General features: G+C 39.8%; 2 protein-coding genes across 4 annotated transcripts in view; one reads left to right on the top strand and one right to left on the bottom strand.

The window, feature by feature from the left end:
- MFSD6 (major facilitator superfamily domain containing 6) overlaps window positions 1-24,139 on the bottom strand; it is a 92,447-nt gene that overhangs the window by 27,791 nt on the left and 40,517 nt on the right. The window contains exon 3 of the mRNA XM_049887679.1: window positions 5,118-5,215. Coding sequence (XP_049743636.1) covers window positions 5,118-5,215 — 98 coding nt within the window. The remainder of the gene's footprint in view (window positions 1-5,117; window positions 5,216-24,139) is intronic.
- NEMP2 (nuclear envelope integral membrane protein 2) overlaps window positions 1-24,139 on the top strand; it is a 102,684-nt gene that overhangs the window by 60,962 nt on the left and 17,583 nt on the right. The window contains exon 9 of one of the 3 annotated variants that reach the window (XM_049887683.1): window positions 13,432-22,371. The exons of 1 other annotated variant lie outside the window; for it this stretch is intronic. In XM_049887683.1, coding sequence (XP_049743640.1) covers window positions 13,432-13,462 — 31 coding nt within the window. In that variant the 3' untranslated portion in view covers window positions 13,463-22,371. Of the gene's footprint in view, window positions 1-13,431; window positions 22,372-24,139 lie in introns of those variants that run through there. One more of the 3 variants, XM_049887686.1, reaches the window with a different exon arrangement.

Here is a 24,139-nt window from a genome sequence, read left to right as displayed (position 1 = left end):
CTAGTGCACATAGAACATTCTCTAGAAGAGACCACATACTAGGTCATAAAGCAAGCTTTAGCAGAATCCAAAACATTGAAATATTACAAAGCATCTTCCCTGACAATAAGGCCATAGTAGTAGAAATCAATAACAGAAAAAGCAGGGAAAAGAAATCAAACACTTAGAAACTGAACAATATCCTGCTCAAAAAAACTGGGTTATAGAAGACATTAAGGATGGAATAAAAGAAATTCATAGACTCCAATGAGAATGAATACACTTCCTATCAGAACCTTTGGGACACAGCAAAAGCAGTGCTCAGAGGTTAATTTATATCAGTAAACGCACACATACAAAAAGAAGAAAGGGCCAAAATGGAGAAACCTTAAGAATCATGTGGAACTCTATCAAGAGAAATAACCTACGACTGATTGGAGTACCAGAACAGGGAAAAAAGAACTATCCCTACAACTTGAACAAAAAGAAAGAGAGCAACAAAAGAAATCCTCAGGCACCAAAAGAAAGCAAATAATAAAAATTAGAGCTGAATTAAATGAGATAGAAAACAGAAAAACAACTGAAAGAATTAACAAGACTAACAGCTGGTTCTTTGAAAAAATTAACAAAATTGATAAACCATTGGCCAAACTGACAAAAGAAAAACAGGAGAGGAAGCAAATAACCCAAATAAGAAATGAGATGGGCGATATTACAAAAGACCCAACTGAAATTAAAAGAATCATATCAGATTACTATGAAAAATTGTACTCTAACAAATTCGAAAACCTAGAATAAATGGATGAATTCCCAGAAATGCACTACCTACCTAAACTAACAAAAACAGAGGTAGAACAACTAAATAGACCCATAACAAAAGAAGAGGTTAAAAAACGTGATCAAAAAACTCCCAACAACAACAACAACAAAAAGTCCTGGTCTGGATGGCTTCACTGCAGAGTTCTACCAAACTTTCAGAGAAGAGTTAACACTATTACTACTAAAGGTATTTCAAAGCTTAAAAAAGGACGGAATACTCCCAAACTCCTTCTATGAAGCCATCATATCCCTGATACCAAAAACAGGTAAAGACTCCACACAAAAAAGAATATTACAGACCTATATCCCTCATGAACTTAGATGCAAAAATCCTCAACAAAATTCTACCAATAGAATTCAACAACATATCAAAAAAATAATTTCACCATGACCAAGTAGGATTCATACCAGGTATGCAGGGATGGTTCAACATTAGAAAAACAATTAATGTAATCCATCATATAAATTAAACAAAAGACAAGAATCACATGATTTTAGCAATTGATGCAGAAAAGGCATTTGACAAAGTTCAACACCCATTCATGATAAAAACTCTCAACAAAAGAGGAATAGAAGAAAAATTTCTCAACATAATAAAGGTATTTATACAAAGCCAATAGCCAACATCATCCTAAATGGACAGAGACTGAAAGCATTCCCCTTGAGATCGGGAACCAGACAAGGATGCCCTTTATCACCACTCTTATTCAACATTGTGCAGGAGGTTCTAGCCAGAGCAATTAGGCTAGATAAAGAAATAAAGGGCATCCAGATTGGCAAAGAAGAAGTAAAAGTATCTCTATTTGCCAATGACATGATCTTGTATACAGAAAACCCTAAGGAATCCTCAAGAAAACTACTGGAACTAATAGAACGGTTCAGCAGGGTATCAGGATACAAGATAAACATGCAAAAATCAGTTGCATTCCTCTACACCAACAAAAAGAACATCGAAGAGGAAATCACCAAATCAATACCATTTACAGTAGCCACCAAAAAGATAAAACACTTAGGAATAAATCTTACGAGAGATGTAAAAGGCTTATACAAAGAAAACTACAAAACACTACTGCAAGAAACCAAAAGAGACCTACATAAGTGGAAAAACATACCTTGCTCATGGATAGGAAGACTTAACATTGTAAAAATGTCTATTCTTCCAAAGGGATCTATAGATACAATGCAATTCCAATCCAAATTCCAATGACATATTTTAACGAGATGGAAAAACAAATCACCAACTTCCCATGGAAGGGAAAAAGGCACCAGATAAGTATAACATTACTGAAAAAGAACAAAGTGGGAAGCCTCATTCTACCTGATTTTCGAACCTATTATACTGCCACAGTAGTCAAAACTGCCTGGTGCTGATATAACAAGAGATACATAGACCAATGGAACAGAATTGAGAATCCAGACATAAATCCATCCACATATGAGCATCTGATATTTGACAAAGGCCCAAAATCAGTTAAATGGGAAAAGACAGTCTTTTTAACAAATGGTGCTGGCATAACTGGATATCCATCTGCAAAAAAATGAAAAAAGACCCATACCTCACACCATGCACAAAAACGAACTCAAAATGGATCAAAGACCTGAATATAAAATCTGAAATGATAAAGATCATGGAAGAAAAAATTGGGACAACATTAGGAGACCTAATACATGGCATAAACAGTATACAAAACTTTACTGACAATGCAAAAGAGAAACTAGATAACCGGGAGCTCCTAAAAATGAAACACCTATGCTTGTCCACAGACTTCACCAAAAGAGTAAAAAGATTACCTACAGATGGGAAAAAGTTTAGCTGTGACATTTCCGATCAGCGCCTGATCTCTAAAATCTACATAATACTTCAAAAACTCAATTACCAAAAGACAAATAACACAATTAAAAAATGGGCAAAAGATATGAACAGGCACTTCACTAAAGAAGACATTCAGGTAGCTAACAGATACATGAGGAAATGCTCACGATCATTAGCCACTGGAGAAATGCAGATCAAAACTGCAATGAGATTCCATGTCACTCCAACAAGGTTGGCATTAATCCAAAAAACACAAAATAATCAATGTTGGAGAGGCTGTGAAGAGACTGGGACACTTATACACTGCTGGTAGGAACGTAAAACAGTACAACCACTTTGGAAATTGATTTGGCACCTCCTTAAAAAGCTAGAAATAGAACTACCATACGATCCAGCAATCCCACTCCTTTGAATATATCCCAGAGAAATAAGAGCCCCCCCTTTTTTTTTACACAGATATATGCACACCCATGTTCACTGAAGCACTGTTTACAACAGCAAAAAGATGGAAGCAACCAAGGTGCCCATCAAGAGATGAATGGATAAATAAATTATGGTATGTTCACACAATGGAATACTACACATCGAAAAAGAAGAGTGATGAATTTGTGAAACAACTCATAACATGGAGGAATCTGGAAGGCATTATGCTGAGTGAAATTAGTCAGATGCAAAAGGACAAATATTGTATGTGACCACTATTATACGAACTCGAGAAATAGTTTAAACAGAGAAGAAAATATTCTTTGATGGTTACGAGAGCGGGGAGGGAGGGAGGAAGAGGGATATTCACTAATTATATGGTAGATAAGAACTACTTTAGGTGAAGGGAAAGACAATACACAATATAGGACAGGTCAGCACAACTGGAATAAATGAAAAGCTAAGAAGTTTCCTGAATAGACTGAATGCTTCAATGGCCAGTGTAGCAGGGGCGGGGGTTTGGGGACCATGGTTTCAGGGGACATCTAAGTCAATTGGCATAATAAAATCTGTTAGGAAAACATTCTGCATCCCACTTTGGAGAGTGGTGTCTGGGGTTTCAAACACTAGCAAGCAGACATCTAAGATTCAACAATTGGTCCCAACCCACCTGGAATAAAGGAGAATGAAGGACACCAAAGACCAAAACCCAAATCAAACCCACTACTGCTGAGTCGATTCCGACTCATAGCGACCCTATAGGACAGGGTAGAACTGCCCCATAGAGTTTCCAAGGAGCGCCTGTGGATTCGAACTGCTGACCTTTTGGCTAGCAGCCATAGCACTTAACCACTACATCACCAGGGTTTCCACACCAAAGACGCAAGATATTTATGAGCCGAAGAGACAGAAAGGGCCACATAAACTACAGACTACATCAGCCTGAGACCAGAAGAACTAGATGGTGCCCGGCTACAACCGATCACTGCCCTGACAGGGAACACAACAGATAACCCCTGAAGGAGCAGGAAAGCAGTGGGATGCAGACCCCAAATTCTAGTAAAAAGACCAGACTTAATGATCTGACTGAGACTAGAAGGATTCCGGTGGTCATGGTCCCCAGACCTTCTGTTAGCCCAAGACAGGAACCATTCCCAAAGCCAACTCTTCAGACAGAGATTGGATTGGACAGTGGGATAGAAAATGATACTGGTGAAAAATGAGTTTCTTGGATCAAGTAGACAGACATGTGAGACTACATTTTCATCTCCTGTCTGGAAGGGAGATGAGAGGGCAGAGGGGGTCAGAAGCTGGCGGAATGGACATGAAAAGAGAGAGTGGAGCAAGGAGTGTGCTGTCTCATTGTGCGGAGAGCATTTAGGAGTATATAGCAAGGTGCTTATAAATTTGTGTAAGAAAGACTGACTTGATTTGTAAACTTTCACTTAAAGCACAATAAAAATTTTAAAAAATTATCAATAGTATTGAACACTATGTTAGGTGCTTAGTTGTGTAGAATAAATATTAAAAGAAAAAAAATTATGAGAACGATATTTTTCCAATGCTATAGTTAACCTAGAGTCCTGGTGGTATAATGGTTAAAAGCTGGGCTGCTAACCAAAAGGTCAGCAGTTCAAATCCATGAGCCGCTCCTTGGAAACCCTCTGGGGCAGTTGTACTCTGCCCTATAGGGGTGCTATGAGTTAAACCAACTCAATGGCACCTAACAACAACATAGTTAACCTACAAAAACAAAAACACCAAAATCTTTAAAACATAAATCCTTTTATATATAAAAACCACCTTTGAATCTTTATGCCTAACATCTGTATACCTAACAACTGTCATAGGAGTTTAATCAAAAGGGTGTGGGTCAAACTCAGCTTCGTTTACGTCAACAAACACAGAATGGGGTAACTCAGGGTCACTGAAGAACCAGCCTCCATGACATCACCTCTTCCTTAACAACCACTTCAAAACCATTTAAAACAGTAGGTCCGCCCTTCCTTTGTAAAATCAGATACCGAAGGACACAGTCATAACTCAGGTAGAGAAATTATTTCCATTCCAGCTGTTAACATACCTTGAAGAACTTCCATGGGGAGAACAGTCCAGGCATTTTCCAGGTAGGAAATATATATATAGCGAGCTGTATTGCAGGCCAGGCCAATGTACAGAACCCTAAAAAAGCAAAGGAAAATAAATTGAGGCCCCAGTATGAGATACAAAAGATGCAAGTATTACCTACTTTTTTTCTCCCAAAACCATTCATCCTCCAGCAGACAATGTTCCAGACTTAAGAGTGGTGAAGTAAAGGACAATTAAATTTAACGATGAACTCTCAGGAATAAGAGCGTTGCTTCTAACATATCTTCCTTCAGCCTCTTCAAAATGCTTGTTAGTGTAAAAGCAAACATCACCCTTCCTGAAACTTAATAAGCGGCAGAAACGATGCTTTTTTAAGGTAGTCTGGGCACACTGCCAGCTGTAATGACATTGCTGGCTTCTTTCCAGGTGGCTATGAATCGACTCGACGGCAATGGGTTTGGTTTTTTTTTTTTTTTTTTTTCATAGGATAAATACACCTGGGACTGCAGCTACTTCACTATGATAGGGGAAGGACAGAACATGAAAACATCAATCTGGCCTCTCTTGCAATATCTAAGACACCAAGCAGCATCACGAGGAGGTTCTCAACGTCCTTGAAAACTATCATCCAATGATGAATAATAAACTATTTGGAAATAAAATATTTTTTTCCAATGAGTTCAACTGAAACATGTTCAGTATTTTTTTTAAATCCATGATTGAAGTTATCATATGCTTATAAAAATATATAAGTCAGAACAAAATAAACAGAGGCTTAAAGTGTGGCATTCATTCTGAACTAGACAGGCTGGTTTGGAAGCAAATGGTGGCTGCTTCTCCACACAAAACACAACCCCATGGGAGCGAGTTCTCTCTCCCAGCTGTTTTCCATTTTCTGTTAATCTCCCTAACCTTAGCGCTTTTCTTGTTTTCGGAACTCAAGTGGATGAAAACTAGAGGCTGAAAGAAATAAACCAATATGACAATCAGTGATATTTTCCTAATCTTTCCCAGCTATCTTTTATATTAAAACCTTTCCTATAAACACTGTTTTCTTTTTTCCAACATTAAGCCAAGGAAAGGAAATGCTCAGAGGCACCCAGCTGGCATAAATTGAAAACATGAACAGAGGAATGAGGAAAAGACAAAAAATGGGCTGAGGGGGTGGGGCTGGGCTGGAAAATAGATACTAAGAGCGATTCAGGAGATCCTCAGTAAAGTATCTAAAAAAAAAAAAGTCTTGGTCATCTTATACTGTGGACATTATGCTCTTTGTACGTATGGGTTTTAAGAAAAAAAAGTACACGAGTTCAATCCTTGTTGATAAAAGATTTGTTAAGAAAAGTTACTACAGATTCATCAACCTTCCTTTGCTACCAAACCAAAAACCAAACCCACTGCCGTCGAGTCACCCGTAGAGTTTCCAAGGAGCGCCTGGCGGATTTGAACTCTTGACCTTTTGCTTAGCAGCTGTAGCACTTAACCACTGCACCACCAGGGTTTCCTTCCTTTGCTAGGGGAAAAAAAACAAAGAAACAAAAAAACAAAATGCAAAACCACAACTTATGTCTCCTTTTTAAGTTCTAGTTCAGTTTTGTGCAAAGGGTCACGCAGTAAATAGTTTAGGCTTTGCAGCCACATGGCCACACCATCTCCATTGCAACTACTAAGCTCTGCTGTTGTAGCTTGAGAGCTGTTGCTGTTAGGTGCTGTTGAGTCAGTTCCAATTCATAGCAACCCTACGTACAGCAGAACTAAATGCTGCCTGGTCCTGTGCCGTCCTCACAGTTGTTGCTATATTTGCGCCCATTGTTGGCGGCTGTGTCAATCCATCTCACTGGGGGTCTTCCTCTTTTTTGCTGACCCTCTACTTTACCAAGCATGATGTCTTTCTTCACAGACTTGTCCTTCCTAATAACATGTCCAAAGTATGTGACAGGAAGTCTCGCCACCTTTGCTTCCAAGAAGCATTCTGGCTGTACTTCTTCCAAGAGAGATTTGTTTATTCTTCTGGCAGGCCGTGGAGCCCTGGTGATACAGTGGTTAAGAGCTCGGTTGCTAACCAAAAGGTCAGCAGTTTGAATCCACCAGATGCTCCTTGGAAACACTCTGGGGCAGTTCTGCTCTGTCCTATAGGGTCACTATGAATTGGAATCGACTAGATGGGAGTGGGTTTGGTTTTGGGTCTGGCAGTCCATGGTATATTCAATATTCTTCACCAACACCATAATTCAAAGGCATCAATTTTTCTTCAGTCTTCCTTATTCATTGTCCAGCTTTTGCATGCTTATGAGGTGATTGAAAATATGATGGTTTGGGTCAGGTGCACCTCAGTTCTCAAAGTGACATTTCTGCTTTTTAATGCTTTAAAGAGGACTTTTGCAGCAGATTTGCCCAATGCAAAATGTTTGATTTCTAGACTGCTGCTTCCATGGGTTTTAATTGAAGATCCAAGTAAAATGAGATCCTTGACAATGTCAATATTTTCTCCATTTATCATGATGTTGCTTATTGGTCCAGTTGTGAGGATTTTTGTTTTATGTTGAGGTGTAATCCATACTGAAGGCTGTGGTCTTTGATTGTCATCAGTAAGTGCTTCAAGTCCTCTTTCAGCAAGCAAGGTTGTGTCATCTGCATATGGCAAGTTGTTCATGTGTCTTCCTCCAGTCCTGAGGCCATGTTCTTCATACAGTCCAGCTCCTCAGATCAGTTGCTCAGCATACAGATTGAGAAAGTATGGTGAAAGGATACAACCCTGATGCATGCCTTTTCTGATTTTAAAACACATGGTATTCCCCTTGTTCTGTTCGAACAACTCCCTCTTGATCTATGTACAGGTTCTGCATGAGCACAATTAAGCATCTGGAATTCCCATTCTTTGCAATATTATCTATAATTTGTTATGATTCACACAGTTGAATGCCTATGCATAGTCAATCAACACAGGTAAACATCCTTCTAGTATTCTCTGCTTTCAGCCAAGATCCATCTGACATCAGCATTGATATCAGGTTATTCTGATACTGAGCCAGGGTGCAGAACAACTGGTCTAGCTCATCTCCCAGTAATACTTCCCTATAATTCCATCATAACACAAATTCAGTAGTCCATCTTTCTTGCCTTCTCATGGTCTATCTGAACCTTTCTTTTAAGGCCATCTCTGAATCGGAGTTACCAGGACAACCATTATTCAGTTCAGGCCAAAGACTAAAGCTCCTGGCATAAAGTAACCCAATTAGCGCAGTTTAAGAAGTAGATTGTACTACACCTCCAAAACTCTATCCATGTGGAATTCAGTTGCTGGAGTCTGTAATTTTTTTTTTTTTTTTTAGGTCTCAGATTGAGGTATTGGTGGTTCAGTGGTAGAATTCTTGCCTTCCATACAGGAGACCCAGGTTTGGTTCTCAGCCAATGCACCTTATGTACGGCCACCACCAGTTTGTCAGTAGAGGTTTGGGTGTTGCTATGATGCTGAACAGGTTTCAGTGGAGCTTCCAGACTAACACAGACTAGGAAGAAAAGCTTGATGAGCTACTTTTGAAAAATCAGCCAATGAAAACCTTGTGGATCACAATGGTCCAATGCAGTGTTTCGTTCCATTGTGCATGGGGTCATCATAATTTGGGGACCAACTCGACTCTAGCTAATAACAACAACAAGGTATCAGATTGCCACCAACAAGCCAAGTGACTGTGATCTTGATACCACCTTCACTTCTTTCCCACATTTCTAATCTCACAACTGATAGTCCTTTAGGACCAACAGCTCCTGCAAAGAAAAAAAGTGAAAGAAGTAGTATCCAGGGCAAGTTAACGTCATTTGTCTGAGCCTCATATATCAAATAGGGATAACAATATCTACTTTGCAGATCTGTGATAATTACAACACAGTGACTCAACCAAAATAAACGATAGCCTTATTATTATTTTAAAGAAAAGTATCCAAGTACCCCTTTGTTTTCTGACAAAACTTATATCCCAGAATTCCACAAAAGAGAGAAGCACTACTATTCTATCCTCGCCAACCATTCTTGGGAAGTCAGTGGCTTCAGGAAAGCAGTATGGGTAAAACTGTGACCAGAAAGGAAGGTGGCATTTTCATTTACGAAAAGGCAAAGAAGTAGACATTTATGAATAGTCACTGAAAAGTGTTTCAGCAACCTAAGAATCTCTTCAGTATCTGAATGGGATATTTAAACTGCCATATTATTCACTCTCATGAAATTAGGATTTGGTAATAAGAAGGAATTTATAACATGTTTTACTAGATCATTTTCTGGATAATGAAATTCTTACTTAAGCTGAATAGAGAGCACATGTTCAGGGTTCAAGAATTCTCTTGGGCCCTTAGGTCTGGAAATATAGAATAGTCTGAAAAATGCCTCTTGGTGAGAAAAAGATGCTTATTGAACACCTAATGAAAAGGCTCAGAAGCAACATATTGCTTTCCTATTGTGCAACAGAGAGTCAGTAAGTATAAAAGTAGGCAAGAAACAATGAACAGGTGAAACACAATTAGTAAGGAGTCAATGATTCAGCAGAAAACACTATACCATGGAAAAAGCCCAATCACTATTCTCAATTCTGTATTTGGGCAAAATACAACAGTAGGAGAAAAAGTGCTTATGAGATTCTAATTTCTTATATGACCGCAATTCACAGAATTAGAAGTTTAAGTTGATTGGTGACTATCTTATAATAAAGCTCGTACTCTTTATTTCAGATGGACGGTATTCAAGATATAGATAAATTGTGAGTTATTCTGTAACTCTTAACAGAGTGTAGATTAGTTATGATGTCCTACTTCTCTAATTTTGTTGTTAGTTGCTACGGAGTCAATTCAGACTCATGGCGACCCTACGTGTGCAGAGTAGGACTGATCCACCGGGTTTTCAAGGCTGTGACTTTTTGAAAAGAGGTCACCAGGCCTGTCTTCCAAAGACTCCTCCGGAAGGATTTGAACTACCAACCTTTCAGCTAGTAGTCAAGGACTTAACCGCCCGCACCACCCAGGGACTCCTCTTTAATTTTAGCCATCCATAATATAGCTGAATGCTCCTGAGAGCACCTCTAAATCACATGAAGATAAATATAGATCAATAAACATTTACTGAGATACCACTATGCACCATGCACTATGCCAGACTTGAGAGGAATAAACACGAAGAAGAAATCCTTCTCAGCTTCAAGGAACTTAGAGTCGAGTGGGGAGACAGACATAAAAGCAAATAATTTAAGTGCACAAAGTGCCATGGGAGCACAAAGGAGAGGCCCTTAAGTAAACCTGAGGGGGGCGGGGGACGGAGTAGGGACACCTGGGTTAGAAGGGCTGACAAAGAAGGTAAGAAGAGCATTACAGGCAGAGGGAACAATTTGAACAAAGGTTAACAATAAAACCTCAAGTGTTTGCAGCCAAAGGGATGTTTGAAAGATATAAGGATATAGGATCAAAGTCTAAGGGTTTATGAAGAGAAGAATGAAATTTCCCAGTGGAGATCCAAACTGGAAATTATTCTGCATTCCAGAAACTCTTTTAAAAGGCCCCTCACACCATTTTTTCTTTTTATTTTTTCACACCATAGGCTGTCAGCAGCAGAGAAAAGCCTAAGAATGTTCCCAAAACACACATTTATAAACACCCCTTGTTGAGAAGCACTGGGTGAGTGTTTTAAAATAACAGTTATCCTGGACCTTTTTCTATAAATGACTGCGTATATAGGTGCATATTCAAGTTACATCAGTACAAAAGCAAATCTAGGAGACAGACATCAAACCATGAACAATGATTATCTTGGAGATTTGTGATTACAGGGCTCTGCTTTTTCTAAGGAGTATATTTCTGTAGATTTCGAGTATTTCTATAGTGAATAAAGTACTTCTTGATAATCATATAACAATAAAGACTGCAAAAGGTAAGAAAAAAAAAACTGTCAAATTAGGCATGGGAAAGACAACCATAAAATGTGGAGTAAAATAATAAAAGAATTAGAAGAACTCTGCTGTCAGATTGTTTTGGCCAGATAAGACAGCATATTTGTGTTGTCACTGAAAGCACACTAAAAGCCACTGCAGAATAGTAAGTATGGAGCTAGACTCACAAGAACTCACAAGGACATATCCACTGGGCCCTGAAATATAAAGACAATAGGCAGGACAATCTTAGAAAACGTCTTTTAGGGAACCTTTCACATAAAGTAATCATGTAGAGCTTTAAAGATGCCCATATTTTCCACTCTTATCTTTTTCTATTAGCATTTAGTGAATAGCATTTGTTGGACCAATGAAGACCTCCAGGCTATCATTACTGAAACCTGTACCGATGATTATTAAGAAAGACAATTCAAAATGTAGAATCCCAAAGACCTAGCAGTTTCTAGCCAATCTATGAAAAGATGAACCTTTCAATTGTTCTGCCCATTTTGTAATGTTAATAATGTGTAATGATGATTCTGTAACGTTCGTCTGACTTGAACAGACATGGCTCTGGTAGCACGCTTGTCTGCTTCCTAGTTTTGCCTCTTTGAACACATGCTAAATAAAATCTTTTTGTGTTCCAAAAAAAAAAAAGAGTATTATTCTAACATTTATGTCAGAAAAGGGGAGTAGCATATACATGTATACATTTACATGTGAATAGAATCTCTCTGCTGGGATACACTAGGAACCTCACCTCGCTGACTGTGGGGTCGGGGGAGAGGGTAGGAGTTGAGGAACTGTCCCAGAAGTGGGATAGAGACTCTACTGGATGCCTTTTCGTACTCTTTGGATTTTTTGCCATATGCATGAACTACTTTTTCAAAGAATGAATAGAAATCACTGTGTTTCATATAGCTATAAATAGACACAGCAAATGATGTAGAATGTATGATTTGTGACCCATGGTTCTCCAACCTGGAGAGATAATTATGTAGGTTTCTGTTTGGGCATATAAACAATACAACACCGTAGCTAAGTTAATATTTGCTATTATTTCTATTTTTTAAAACTGTTGTGAAGCTGAGTGTGGGTAAACCATATAATGTTCCAAACAATTAAGAAAGGCATGTCAAAGAATGATTAGTGTTGCCATTGCAGTAAGTGTCATATTCTTTCCGGACAAAGAAAACGAACTATCGAGAAAGACTTAGGAAAGGTGCTTCTTTGCTTCAGAGAGCCACCTGGATAACCAAAAAGCATATGTAACACAACGGGAACATTGGAATCAAAATGGATGACAGAAACAAGACTCAGTTATAAAACAACTTTTCCTTACAGCCTATCTGGCACAGCACTCTGCCTAGCTCTCTATCCTCCAGTCACATGAATGCCAAGTGGACCCACTGTGCAACCATACACACCTTGCCCTAACTGTGTCATGATATCCTACTCCTCTTTCAGGTGTCACTCAGCTCCATCTCAGACCAGGTCCATTCCCCTTCAAATGTGATCAAAGCCTCATATGCCTTTCCTCATAACATTTATCTCAGTTGTAATCAAACATCTGCAACCTGTCTGCATGCTCCATGGATAGTGGAGACTATTTCATATTGTGTTGACTCAGTTTTGTCCCCAGTGCCTGACACATAGTACAGAAAAAAAAATTTTTTTTTTTGTAGGCACTCAATATTCATTGACTGGAGGGGGAAAATGAATACTTTAAATAGAACATCATTCAACAAATATTTATTGAATGTACTCTGTGTTTAGTGCTAAGGATACAGTGGTGAACAAGATGTAAGCACAGTCATGTGTCACTTAATGACCACCATATACGTTCTGTGAAATAGGATGTTACATGATTTGGACATTGTGCAAACTAACGCTGTATTATATACTGAGCAACGCTATCTGGGATACATTTGTTTCACTTTCAAATCGATACTTCTTCTTTGCCTCTGGCTGCTGCTATCACTGGCACTGGTTTTGCTGCATTTGGGAGCCATGATGCACTTCACAGTAATATTTTCCAATGAAAATTAAACAGAGATAATGCCATAAATCGGGCTTTTCTTTTTTCAATGTTACAACACCCAAGAGACGTGAGATGCATGAGATTGGATGCTGCTGCCTATGAGGCAAAGCATACAATGTTACATGGTAAACTTTTATTTGAAAGTAGGGAAAATTCACATTAAAATAATGATAGAAAATATAGTACATACAAAAGCCAGTAACATAGGCGTTTATTATGACTACCAAGATATATGTGTTAAAACAGGTTATATATGTATTCTATCATTACACGCCTAACCGCCCGCCATGGATTCAATTTTTAATGTGGTATTTCTGTTATCGCAACACTAGATGACTAACAGAGAATTTGCTACCTAGAGACTGGGGTGCTGCTCTAACAGATGCCTAAAATGTGGAAGTGGTTTTGAAACTGTGAATGGATAGAGAACCAGCAGCTGCAGAGAATCCGCAGTGGCAGAGAAGCAGCAGCAGCAGAGCCAGGAGACCAGCATGAGACAGACAGTGCTGGAGCTGACCAACAGAGTGAGAGAGCTGAGTGCCTGTGCACAGGAGGCTTCCTGGCGGAGTGAGGTGCCTCCAGGTACTTATCAGTGGAGCCACAGAGCTTTGGAATACTTGCCCCAGCAGGGCAGATGTATGCGTGAGGCCTGAGGAGCTGAGAGGCCAAGAAACCAAGAAACAGAAGCTGAAGAGACAAGGAACACAAGAAGCCAAGTATGGCCATGACCTCAGAGGTTTCAAAGGGTGAAGCCATGACCTCTGGTGTTTCTAAAGCCAAGGGAGCAGAGCTGCTGTACCAGTGGGCCTGGAAGGCGGAGCTGTGCCAGTGCCAAGGGGCCTCCACTCAAAATCTGGAGTGTGTGGCCAATACCTAGAGTCTGGAGGACACCGCCATTGTGTAAATTGTCTCAGAGAACAGATGATTATTTTCAAAGCCTTGAGGGCTAATGTAATCAGTTCTGATGACTTGCTTAGTGCCTGTTATCCTTATTTTTCCTCCAGTTTCTCCCATTTGTAATGGAAATGTCTACCTTGTGCCTGTTCTGCCGCTATACCTTTGGAAGCAGATAACTTGTATTCTAGATTTCACGGATGAAGAGGAATTTCTGGATTTTGGGCTTGGAGTTAAGACTTTTGCTATAATATGATGGGGTGAATATGTTTTGCGTGTTAGAAGGATATGATTTTTGGGAGCACCAAAGAGTGGAATGTCATGGATTGAATTATGTCCCCCCAAAAATGTGTGTATCAATTGGGCTGGGCCGTGATTCCTGGTATTGTGTGATTTTCCTATCTGTTGTAAATCCTACCTCTGTAATATTAATGAGGGAAGATGGGCGGCAGTTGTGTTAGTGAGGCAGGCCTCAACCTATAAGACTGGATTGTGTCTTGAGGCAGTCTCTTGAAATACAAAAGAGAGAAGCAAGCAAAGAGAAAGGGGGACCTCATACTGCCAAGAAAGAGGTACTGGAGAAGAGAGCATCCTTTGGACCCGGGATGCCTGCGCAGAGAAGCTTCTAATCCAGGGGAAGATTGATGAGAAGGCCGACAGAGAGAGAAAGACTTCCCCTGGAGCTGATATCCTGAATTTGTACTTTTAGCCTGTTTAACTGTGAAGAAATAAATTTCTCTTTGTTAAAGCCACCCACTTGTGGTATTTCTATTATAGCAGCACTAGATGACTAACCCACCGCCCAATCCCTTTGTATACAAGAGACATGAGATACTCGTGTTGTGTGGGGGAATATGTTGTATTCCCTACATCCAGTTACATCTGCTTCATCCAGTTCTGTGAGGGGGATTTCTGAACTCTATTATAACCTATGGGACCACGGATGTATATGCGGTTAGACACTGCCTGAACGGATGTTATCTGGCATATGACTCTATATACTATGTACGTATAACTATACATGTAGATATGTGTTAAGATACCTACTTATGGTATAGGAATAGGTGATGGGTATGTGAAAGAATGAATTGACTTATAAAAGAGGCTTAGTAACAGGATAATAATAATAATAAAAAGATGTTCATATTTGGAAACATTTTGACTAATGCTAATAGGCTATGGTTGAAAATAAGTATTAAGTCATTTATGTGGGCAAGCAATAGTTCAGTAAGTCACTGATTAGTTTGCTTATTTGGGGCATCCCGTGCACTGTGCAATGGAACCTCAGCACATGTGCGCCAGCAGATAACAGGGTTCTTGGGTACCCACAGGCCTATCTCACCAGAGGCACGAAAGCTAGCCTGCAAGCCGCAAAGCTCAAGGAGTCAGTGGCATTCCCATGACAACCAACCATTACATAGCTGGAGGGGTCACCAGTAGAGACCCTGGGAGCCACCAAGCTTCTATCACCAAGCAGGTGTAGCTGACCACTGGCCTATCCTTGTAAAATGAAGAATATGAACCAAGTTGTGGGTCAGAAGAGTAAATGGGGGAAAAGGAATATTCATTTCTGCAGCTACCAGTATTTCCTTCAATTGTTTCTGCTAGAAAAAGAAAAGGTCAAACTGAAGTCTGAGTCTCTGCTGGTCTTAAATCATTCTTTGTTTTGCTGCCTTCAGATCTTTCTTGGCTTATAAACCAAGCTAAGAGTGGGATTGTTGTTACCATCAGCAGGGTCCTGGCCATATTTACATCTCTCCATTCTTTTTGGACCCCTGGTGGCACCGTGGTTAAAAGCCTGGTTGCTAACCAAAATTTTGGCAGTTCAAATCTACCAGCCACTCCTTGGAAATTCTATAGGGCAGTTCTACTCTCTTCTATAGGGTTGCTATGAGTTGGAACCAACTCTATGGCAATGGTTTTTTTGTTGTTGTTGTTGTTCCTTTTGGAGCCATGGTGGTAGAGTGGTTAAGAGCTCAGCTGCTAACCAAAAGGTCGACAGATCAAATCCACCAGCTGCTCCTTGGAAACTCTATGGGGCAGTTCTCCTCTGTCCTATAGGGTGGCTATGAGTTGGAATTGACTCCACAGCAGTGAGTTTGGTTTGGGTTTTTTATTGTTCTTTTGGTTTATCTGTCTACTTTTTCTTAGGCTGTGTATATCTCCAGGTAGAAAACTAAAGATATTCAAAGCAAAATAGATTAGTAGAATTCAACCACATGGAAGATACAATATGCTCTTTTGTTGTTGTATTTTCCATTTAGGAAAAAGTCAAATGACCCCACAACATGATTTTGTTTAAAAAAAAAAGTTTTCTTCATGATATGACCTAAGGTATACATACAATATAGACTCTATAGTTTCCAGACAAGAATCATAGATGTTCAGCATAGCAATTAATTTGAGAAAGGCCTCAAGGTTTTTGGTTGACCATAAATTGGGCTAAACAAGTTTATGAAAATCCAGGCTGAAGGAATATCATGACCAGATCAAAAGGGGTAAAATTCTACTGTACTTGACCCTAGCCAGACCACAACAGGAGTAGGTCCAATTCTGGGAACCGCATTTTAAGAGATCACTAACATAAAAAGAAAGGTACCAGGGCAAAAAATATATAAAAAGGAGAGAGTCCTGGATAAAATTTTCCAGGAGAAATCACTGAGCGAACTGAAGAAGCAAAAGCATAAGCAGGACATTAAAATATGTGAAGGGCTTTTCCACTGAAGAGAGGGTGGGCTTACTCTGCATTAGCCAAAGTCAGACCAGGGAACACTCAGTGGCAAAAAAAAAAAAAAAAAAAAAACAGTGTTGTTTTTGCTGCTAAGCAGAAGCTAAAGGAAACCAGCATTCTCTTTTCAGCTGGACTTGAATCTGAAAGATGTGAGGCTGGAGCTGCCTGGGACTTCCACGGTAGGCCTAGCAACGAAGCCTACCCCATAGGAGACACAGCTAATAGACGGAGAGAACTGGGTTCTAATCACACTGGTTGAGACCTGGTTAAGGCTACACCTAAAGCCGGTTTCTAGAGCTTTCAGTTATATCAGACAACGTATATTACTTGTTTTACTTAAGCCACTTTGGGAAAGGTTTTCTGCCATCTCAACTGAAAGGGTCCTAAGTGACACAGATCTTAGCTACTTTGTAAAGGAGCAAGTTCCATATCACTGGAGGAGGTAAAGCAAAGGCTAAGAAACCTCCAGTCAAGGACTGGGGGAAGGGAACCAAAACTGGGATGAAGCTAGGCCTTCCTGACCTCCAAGGTTATTTACAACTACAAGGCTCTATGCTTTCTTTCTAATTTTATTGTTGTTCTTGAGATTAAAACAAAAAACCAAACTTATTACCGTGGAGTTGATTGTGACTCATAGCAACCCTATAGGACAGAGTAGAACTGCCCCATAGGGTTTCCAAGACTATAATCTTTACGGAAGCAGACTGTCACATCTTTCTCCTGCAGAGCGGCTGGTGGGTTCAAACCACTGACCTTTCAGTTAGCAGCCATGTGTTTTAACCACTGTGTTACCAGAGCTCCTCCATTGTTGAGAATACATACAGCAAAACATATACCAATTCAACAGTTTCTACATGTAAAGATCAGTAACAAAGGATTTTATAACTTCTTAAAGCCCTGAGACATAGAAGATCTTAAATTATCAAGGTCAATTTCAACTATCCTCACAATACTTATCATATTTTCTAATTTATAAAATTAAACTCATATTTTAGATAGGTTTTTAAATACAGTTTAAAGAAAGGTTTTATTGCTGACCCTCAGTTAACCAGGAAAAAAATTAGGCAGAACGTACCCACCCTAGGCATTCCAGGTAGTTGAGGCTTCGGTTTTATTAAAAGAACACATGGTGTATATATGTTAAAGACCCAGAAAACTGGCTTAAAAAATAGGTCTGGATCTAAAGACAGAACAGTTTCTTGAGGAATTCTTCAGGAAATGAAGTGTTGAATTGTCATAACTGACAAACTGTCATAAAACTTTTTTTAAAAAACATGGAGAATATGCATAGCAGGGAGAGAAGAAGGAGAAAAAAATACCACTTAAATTCTGAATTAAAAAAAATAACATTATAATCAATGTAACTAAAATGACTCCAGTGTTTAAATGTATGCTCATGTTACTTACATCTGTAATCTAGAGCTGAAAAAATACATCCTAACATGCTGACCTGAACTATTTAGGAAGCGCTGTAACCTAATAATATACAAAAGTGGACAGAGTGGAAATTAAGAATTTCAAGTCATATTTTATTCCTTACCTTGCAGAAATCAACATTCAGGGTGGTTTCAACAACAGACTGTTATTCAATGAGACAGTCTGAAACCATCTCCACATAAGGCAAGATTTAGTCAAGAATGCCACTTGTTTTCCTCGAGGGCTATTTACTCCATGGACCAGAAACAGAGCATGTCATCCCAGTGGCAGCTTCCCAGGGCTTCGGAAGTCAGTGACTCTGTGTCCTTAGGGGAGGATTGTTAGCACTTTGCACAACCCAGTGTGACTATATTTACTCACTTATGTTATCTAGGGGATTGCTATTTACTTTTCCAGTAGTTGATATAAAATGAAAGGCTTTTACAAACAGTGCCAATTAACGCATTTTCACATGGGCAGCAGATGGGGCATATGGAGCACCTTTGCTGAGATGATGGAATCCATGCCACAAGCATACCTGAAGTGGGCTTTTCTTGGGGATGCTCTTACTGCCTTCATTATTTTAGGGGGGTTTTGAAAAGTCAAATAAGCATGTGAAGAAAAACTACAAAACACTGTGCAAATGCCATCAAGTTGATTCCAAATCATGTGAGGGCAAATGAGTAAGCTACCATTAAATGAAATGCAAACATTTCAGCAAAGCAGTCAGATTTTTCACAAACTTGGTCTGTGCCAGGACATGGGGATGTCTTTAAGGTTTAGGGTTCCAACTTCCGTTCAGGTCAGCTGGTTTTAAGGAAAGAAAATTCTCTACATAGATCGCAACGACTACTACCCTAAATCACATTTCCTATAAGTGGTCCCTAGGAGTCAGAATCAACTCGACAGCAACAGGTTTCGTTTTCTTGGTTTCACGGCTGGTTAGACGGCACAGCCTGGATGAGTGTGCATGAATGGCTTTGTGCACAGTTCTGACCATGTGACTACCTAATCACAAAAACCATTCAAAGGCTGCCTCCAGGGGGTTAGTGAGGGATGAGGTCTAAGTATGGTTTTTCACATACTAAAACCAACCAAAATAGAAAGATCATAGGGTCAGAACTGAAAGAAGCCATAGTATCAATTCCAACCCTCTCATTCTATAGAGATAAGAAAACTGAGACCCAGCGAGATGAAACAGACCACAAAGTCGGTTGGCCAATAGAAGGTGTAGGTCCTTATCCCCTCATCCTACCATGCTCTTTCTGTAGGTAATAACAACATGCTATGTTCCTACTACAAGGTCGCAACATAAAGTCAAACTTAAATGAGAGCTTGAAGGAACGTCTCTGGATTGAATCAGAGAAGACAGGGACTGGCAGTGTTAGCGTGGCTATGCTTCTGGATTTGGATTGAGAGTAGGATATATGTTTGAGTTGGGTTTAGAGGACACTTAAAAGTTTAAACATTGATGGATCATTAGGAAGAATGGGGCAAGAGGAAAGTAGAAAAGCAAATACCACTCAACAGCTATCCAATATCTTGGATCACAGAAGAAAAGGTTACCCAGAAGCAAAATTCAGTGTTATGAGATAAAATAAGCCAAAAGGCTTTTCTCCTGAGGTAATTCCAGAAGTTGCAGGTATCACTGTTGGGGCAGGACCCAGGGTGAGCCATGACTTCTGCCCCCACACCCAGGCTGGACCTGGGCTGCATTAGGCAGGCAGACTTTGAAATCAAATAATCAGAAGTTGACTGCTTACTTGGGCTTGGGAAGGAGCAGAAACTAGGGAGAGGCAATGCAACACACACACAGACACATACACACACCCCCTAAACAGGGTCACAAGGGGGAGAGCCATGGGGATAGGTCATATGGAGAATGGCAAAGACAGAGTGCATAGAGTCTCCATCTTAAAGGGTCTGATCCAACCACATCACAGGCTGAATGTTCCAGTAACCTGCAGGTCTCCTGACTAGCCTGGGAAATTCCTGGAGCTGGGGTCATCCCACCAGGGTGTTGAAAAGAACCCAGATCTTTTCCACTCCTTTGATTCCTGATGCGACTCTGCAGACTTCCTGTGAAGTTTTAAACACCCCAGGGGCAGTATTGGTTTTTGGTTCCTCTTCCCCACTTTCTCTCTCTCTTAACTTTTCACTCCTTTCAGACTTAATTCAAAGTGATCTCAACTCATAGTGTTAAACACTTTCTTTGTCTGAAGTGAAAATTAAGTTATGGATTTTGCAAGCAAGGAAAAAACAGTGTAAATACAATTATAATAAACTCCTACCCAAACCTGTCAACTAGTGAACTTTTATGAATAGAATTTTTTTCTCTATTATTTTTTAAAACAGTGAAACCTGAGTAGTAGATTTTGATCCAATAACTCTTGTCCCCGTTTGTGAACTCTGTTCATTGCAGGCCTCTCTAATTTTTTAGCAGGTTTTTCTACTTAGTGATCATATTTATTCCTTAAACAATCTTCTGAAATGGAAAGGACAAGGTTATTATCAATCTCATTTTGAAACAGAGGAAATGAAGACCCTGAAAAGTTAACCAAGTTGACAGGGTCATGCAGCTAAACAAACTGCAGAACCAAGACTCAGCTAGGTGTTCTGTGCGCTTTCTGTAGTCAGAGCCTCTCCCCAACCCCCATCATAAGACTTCTGATAAATTTAAAAGGTGTTTTTTTTCATAAAATAAAAATAATAACAATAAAAAAAAAATTTTTTTTTTTTTAGAATCTTGTTTCACAGAGATTTTCTATAATATTCTGTGTTTAAAAGAAACTAGATTTATAATAAAATCTCTTGAACAGAATTAACAGCATAATTAATATTAATGATATACTGGACCTAGTGATCTGCTTTGGTAAAGATTATAGCCAAGAAAACCCTGTGGGGCGGTTCTACCCTGTCACACGGGATTGCCGTGAGTTGGGATTGACTTGACAGCACCTAAGAACAATGCTGGTGTCACAGTGGTTAAGTGCCACGGCTGCTAACCAAAAGGCTGGCAGTTCGAATCCACCAAGTGCTCCTTGGGAACTCTATGGGGCAGTTCTACTCTGTCCTATAGGGCTGCTTTGAGTCAGAGTTGACTCGACAGCAATGGTTTTGGGTATTTTTGGCTTAAAAACAAGAAGTCTTCACCTACTTTGACAACACCAACAATACTGTCTGATATATTGAAAAGAGCATGGGATCTATAAGCCGGAGAACCTGGGCTGACGTCTCTGCTCCATCACTCAGAAGATGGATCTTGGGCAAATCCCAGCAATCTGTTGCTGTCCAGGCTTGCAAAGTGAACCTGCCCAACCGATGTACATGCCATCAGGAATTCCTATAGGTACAGACTCCTGGACTCACTCCTAGTGTTATCCCACTCACATTAAGCCACAGGTCCTCACTCTAGTTTTCTCTAATTCTCGAAATCTTTAGGAATCCCAATCCCTTATATCTGTCTCAGGCTCCTCTTGCTTTGACTACCTGTTCAGACATGCTTCTCCATCTTTGGCACCAGCACTGTCTAACACAACTAGGAACCTACCCTGGGGCCCCATGAACCCAGGCTGCAGCTTCTCCTATCACCCACCCCAGACCCCAGGAACTTAACTTGGGCTTTCTACCAGTGGAAGATGCCAGACTCTCATAAAAAAAAAAAAAAAAGTCACTGTAAAATGAATATAATAAAACTTACTGTTTCGCAAGGTTGTTGTAACAATGAAAATCTGAGAAAACTGTATAGACTGTAAAGTCTACAAAAACCTTATTTCCATTTTTTTTCCTGATGGCGAGTTAAAAATTAGGAATGGAAATAATGACTATCTGATTTAGCCTGACTAATTAGGACTGAGCATAAGCTTGTTGTTGTTAGGTGTCATCGAGTCGGTTACGACTCATAGCGAACCCATGCACAACAGAACAAAACACTGCCCGGTCCTGAGCCATCCTTTATAATCGTTATACTTGAACTCATTGTTGCAGACACTGTGTCAGTTCACCTCGTTGAGGGTCTTCCTCTTTTCCATTGACCCTGTACTCTGCCAAGCATGATGTCCTTCTCCAGGGACTGATCCCTCCTGACAACATGTCCAAAATATGTAAGATGCAGTCTCACCACCCTTGCTTCTAAGAAGCATTCTGGTTGTACTTCTTCCAAGACAGATTTGTTCGTTCTTTTACCAGTCTGCCTTATATTCAATATTCCTCGCCAATGCCACAATTCAAAGGCGTCAATTCTTCTTTGGTCCTCCTTATTCATTGCCCAGCTTTCATATGCATATGATGCGATTGAAAATACCATGGCTTGGATCAGACGCAACTTAGTCTTCAAGGTGACATCTTTGCTCTTAACACTTTAAAGAGGTCCTTTGCAGCAGATTTACCCAATGCAACGCGTCTTTTGATTTCTTGACTGCTGCTTCCATGGCTATTGATTGTGGATCCAAGTAAAATGAAATCCTTGGCAACTTCAATCTTTTCTCTGTTTATCATGATGTTGCTCATTGGTCCAGTTGTGAGGATTTTTGTTTATGTTGAGGTGTAATCCATACTGAAGGCTGTGGTCTTTGATCTTCATTAGTAAGTGCTTCAAGTCCTCTTCACTTTCAGCAAGCAAGGTTGTGTCATCTGCATAATGCAGGTTGATTGAATAGGTAAGGCGAAATACAACCCTGGCGCACACTCTTCCTGATTTTAAACCAATCAGTATCCCCTTGTTCTGTCCAAACAACTGCCTCTTGATCTATGTAAAGGTTCCTCATGAGCACAGTTAAATGTTCTGAAATTCCCATTCTTCGCAATGTTATCCATAGTTTGTTATGATCCACACAGTCAAATGCCTTTGCGTAGTCAATAAAACACAGGTAAACATCCTTCTGGTATTCTCTGCTTTCAGCCAGGATCCATCTGACATCAGCAATGATATCCCTGGTTCCACGTCCTCTTCTGAAACCAGCCTGAATTTCTGGCAGTTCCCTGTCAATATGCTGCTGCAGCCATTTTTGAACCATCTCCAGCAAAATTTTGCTTGCGTGTGATATTAATGATATTGTTCTATAATTTCCACATTTGGTTGGATCACTTTTCTTGGGAATAGACATAAATATGGATCTCTTCCAGTCAGTTGGCTAGAAAGCTGTCTTCCATATTTCTTGGCATAGATGAATGAGCACCTCCAGGGCTGCATCTGTTTGTTGAAACATCTCAATTAATATTCCATCAGTTCCTGGAGCCTTGTTTTTCGCCAATGCCTTCAGAGCAGCTTGGACTTCTTCCTTCAGTACCATCAGTTCCTGATCATACGCTACTTCTTGAAATGGTTGAACATCAACTAATTCTTTTTGGTATAATGACTGTGTGTATTCCTTCCATCTTCTTTTAATGCTTCCTGTGTCATTTAATATTTTCCCCATAGAATCCTTCACTATTACAACTCTAGGCTTGAATTTTTTCTTCAGTTCTTTCAGCTTGAGAAATGCCAAGCATGCTCTTCCCTTTTGGTTTTCCATCTCCAGCTCTTTGCACATGTCTTTATAATACTTTACTTTGTCTCCTCGAGAGGCCCTTTGAAATCTTCTGTTCAGTTCTTTTACTTCATCAATTCTTCCTTTTGCTTTAGCAGCTCACCATTCGAGAGCAAGTTTCAGAGCCTCCTCTGACATCCATCTTGGTCTTTCTTCCTTTCCTGTCTTTTCAATGACCTCTTGCTTTCTTCATGGATGATGTCCTTGATGTCATTCCACAACTCGTCTGGTCTTTGGTCGCTAGTGTTCAGTGTGTCAAATCTATTCTTCAGATGGTCTCTAAATTCAGGTGGGATATACTCAAGGTCATATTTTGGCTGTCGTGGAGTTGCTCTGATTTTCTTCAGTTTCAGCTTGAACTTGCATATGAGCAATTGATGGTCTGTTCCACAGTCGGCCCCTGGCCTTGTCCTGACTGACGATATTGAACTTTTCCTTCATCTCTTTCCACAGATGTAGTCAATTTGATTTCTGTGTGTTCCATCTGTTGAGGTCCAT

The sequence above is a fragment of the Elephas maximus genome, chromosome 6 (genome assembly GCF_024166365.1).
Source record: "Elephas maximus indicus isolate mEleMax1 chromosome 6, mEleMax1 primary haplotype, whole genome shotgun sequence".
Lineage (NCBI taxonomy): Eukaryota > Metazoa > Chordata > Mammalia > Proboscidea > Elephantidae > Elephas > Elephas maximus.
This window is presented reverse-complemented; position numbering and strand designations above follow the sequence as displayed.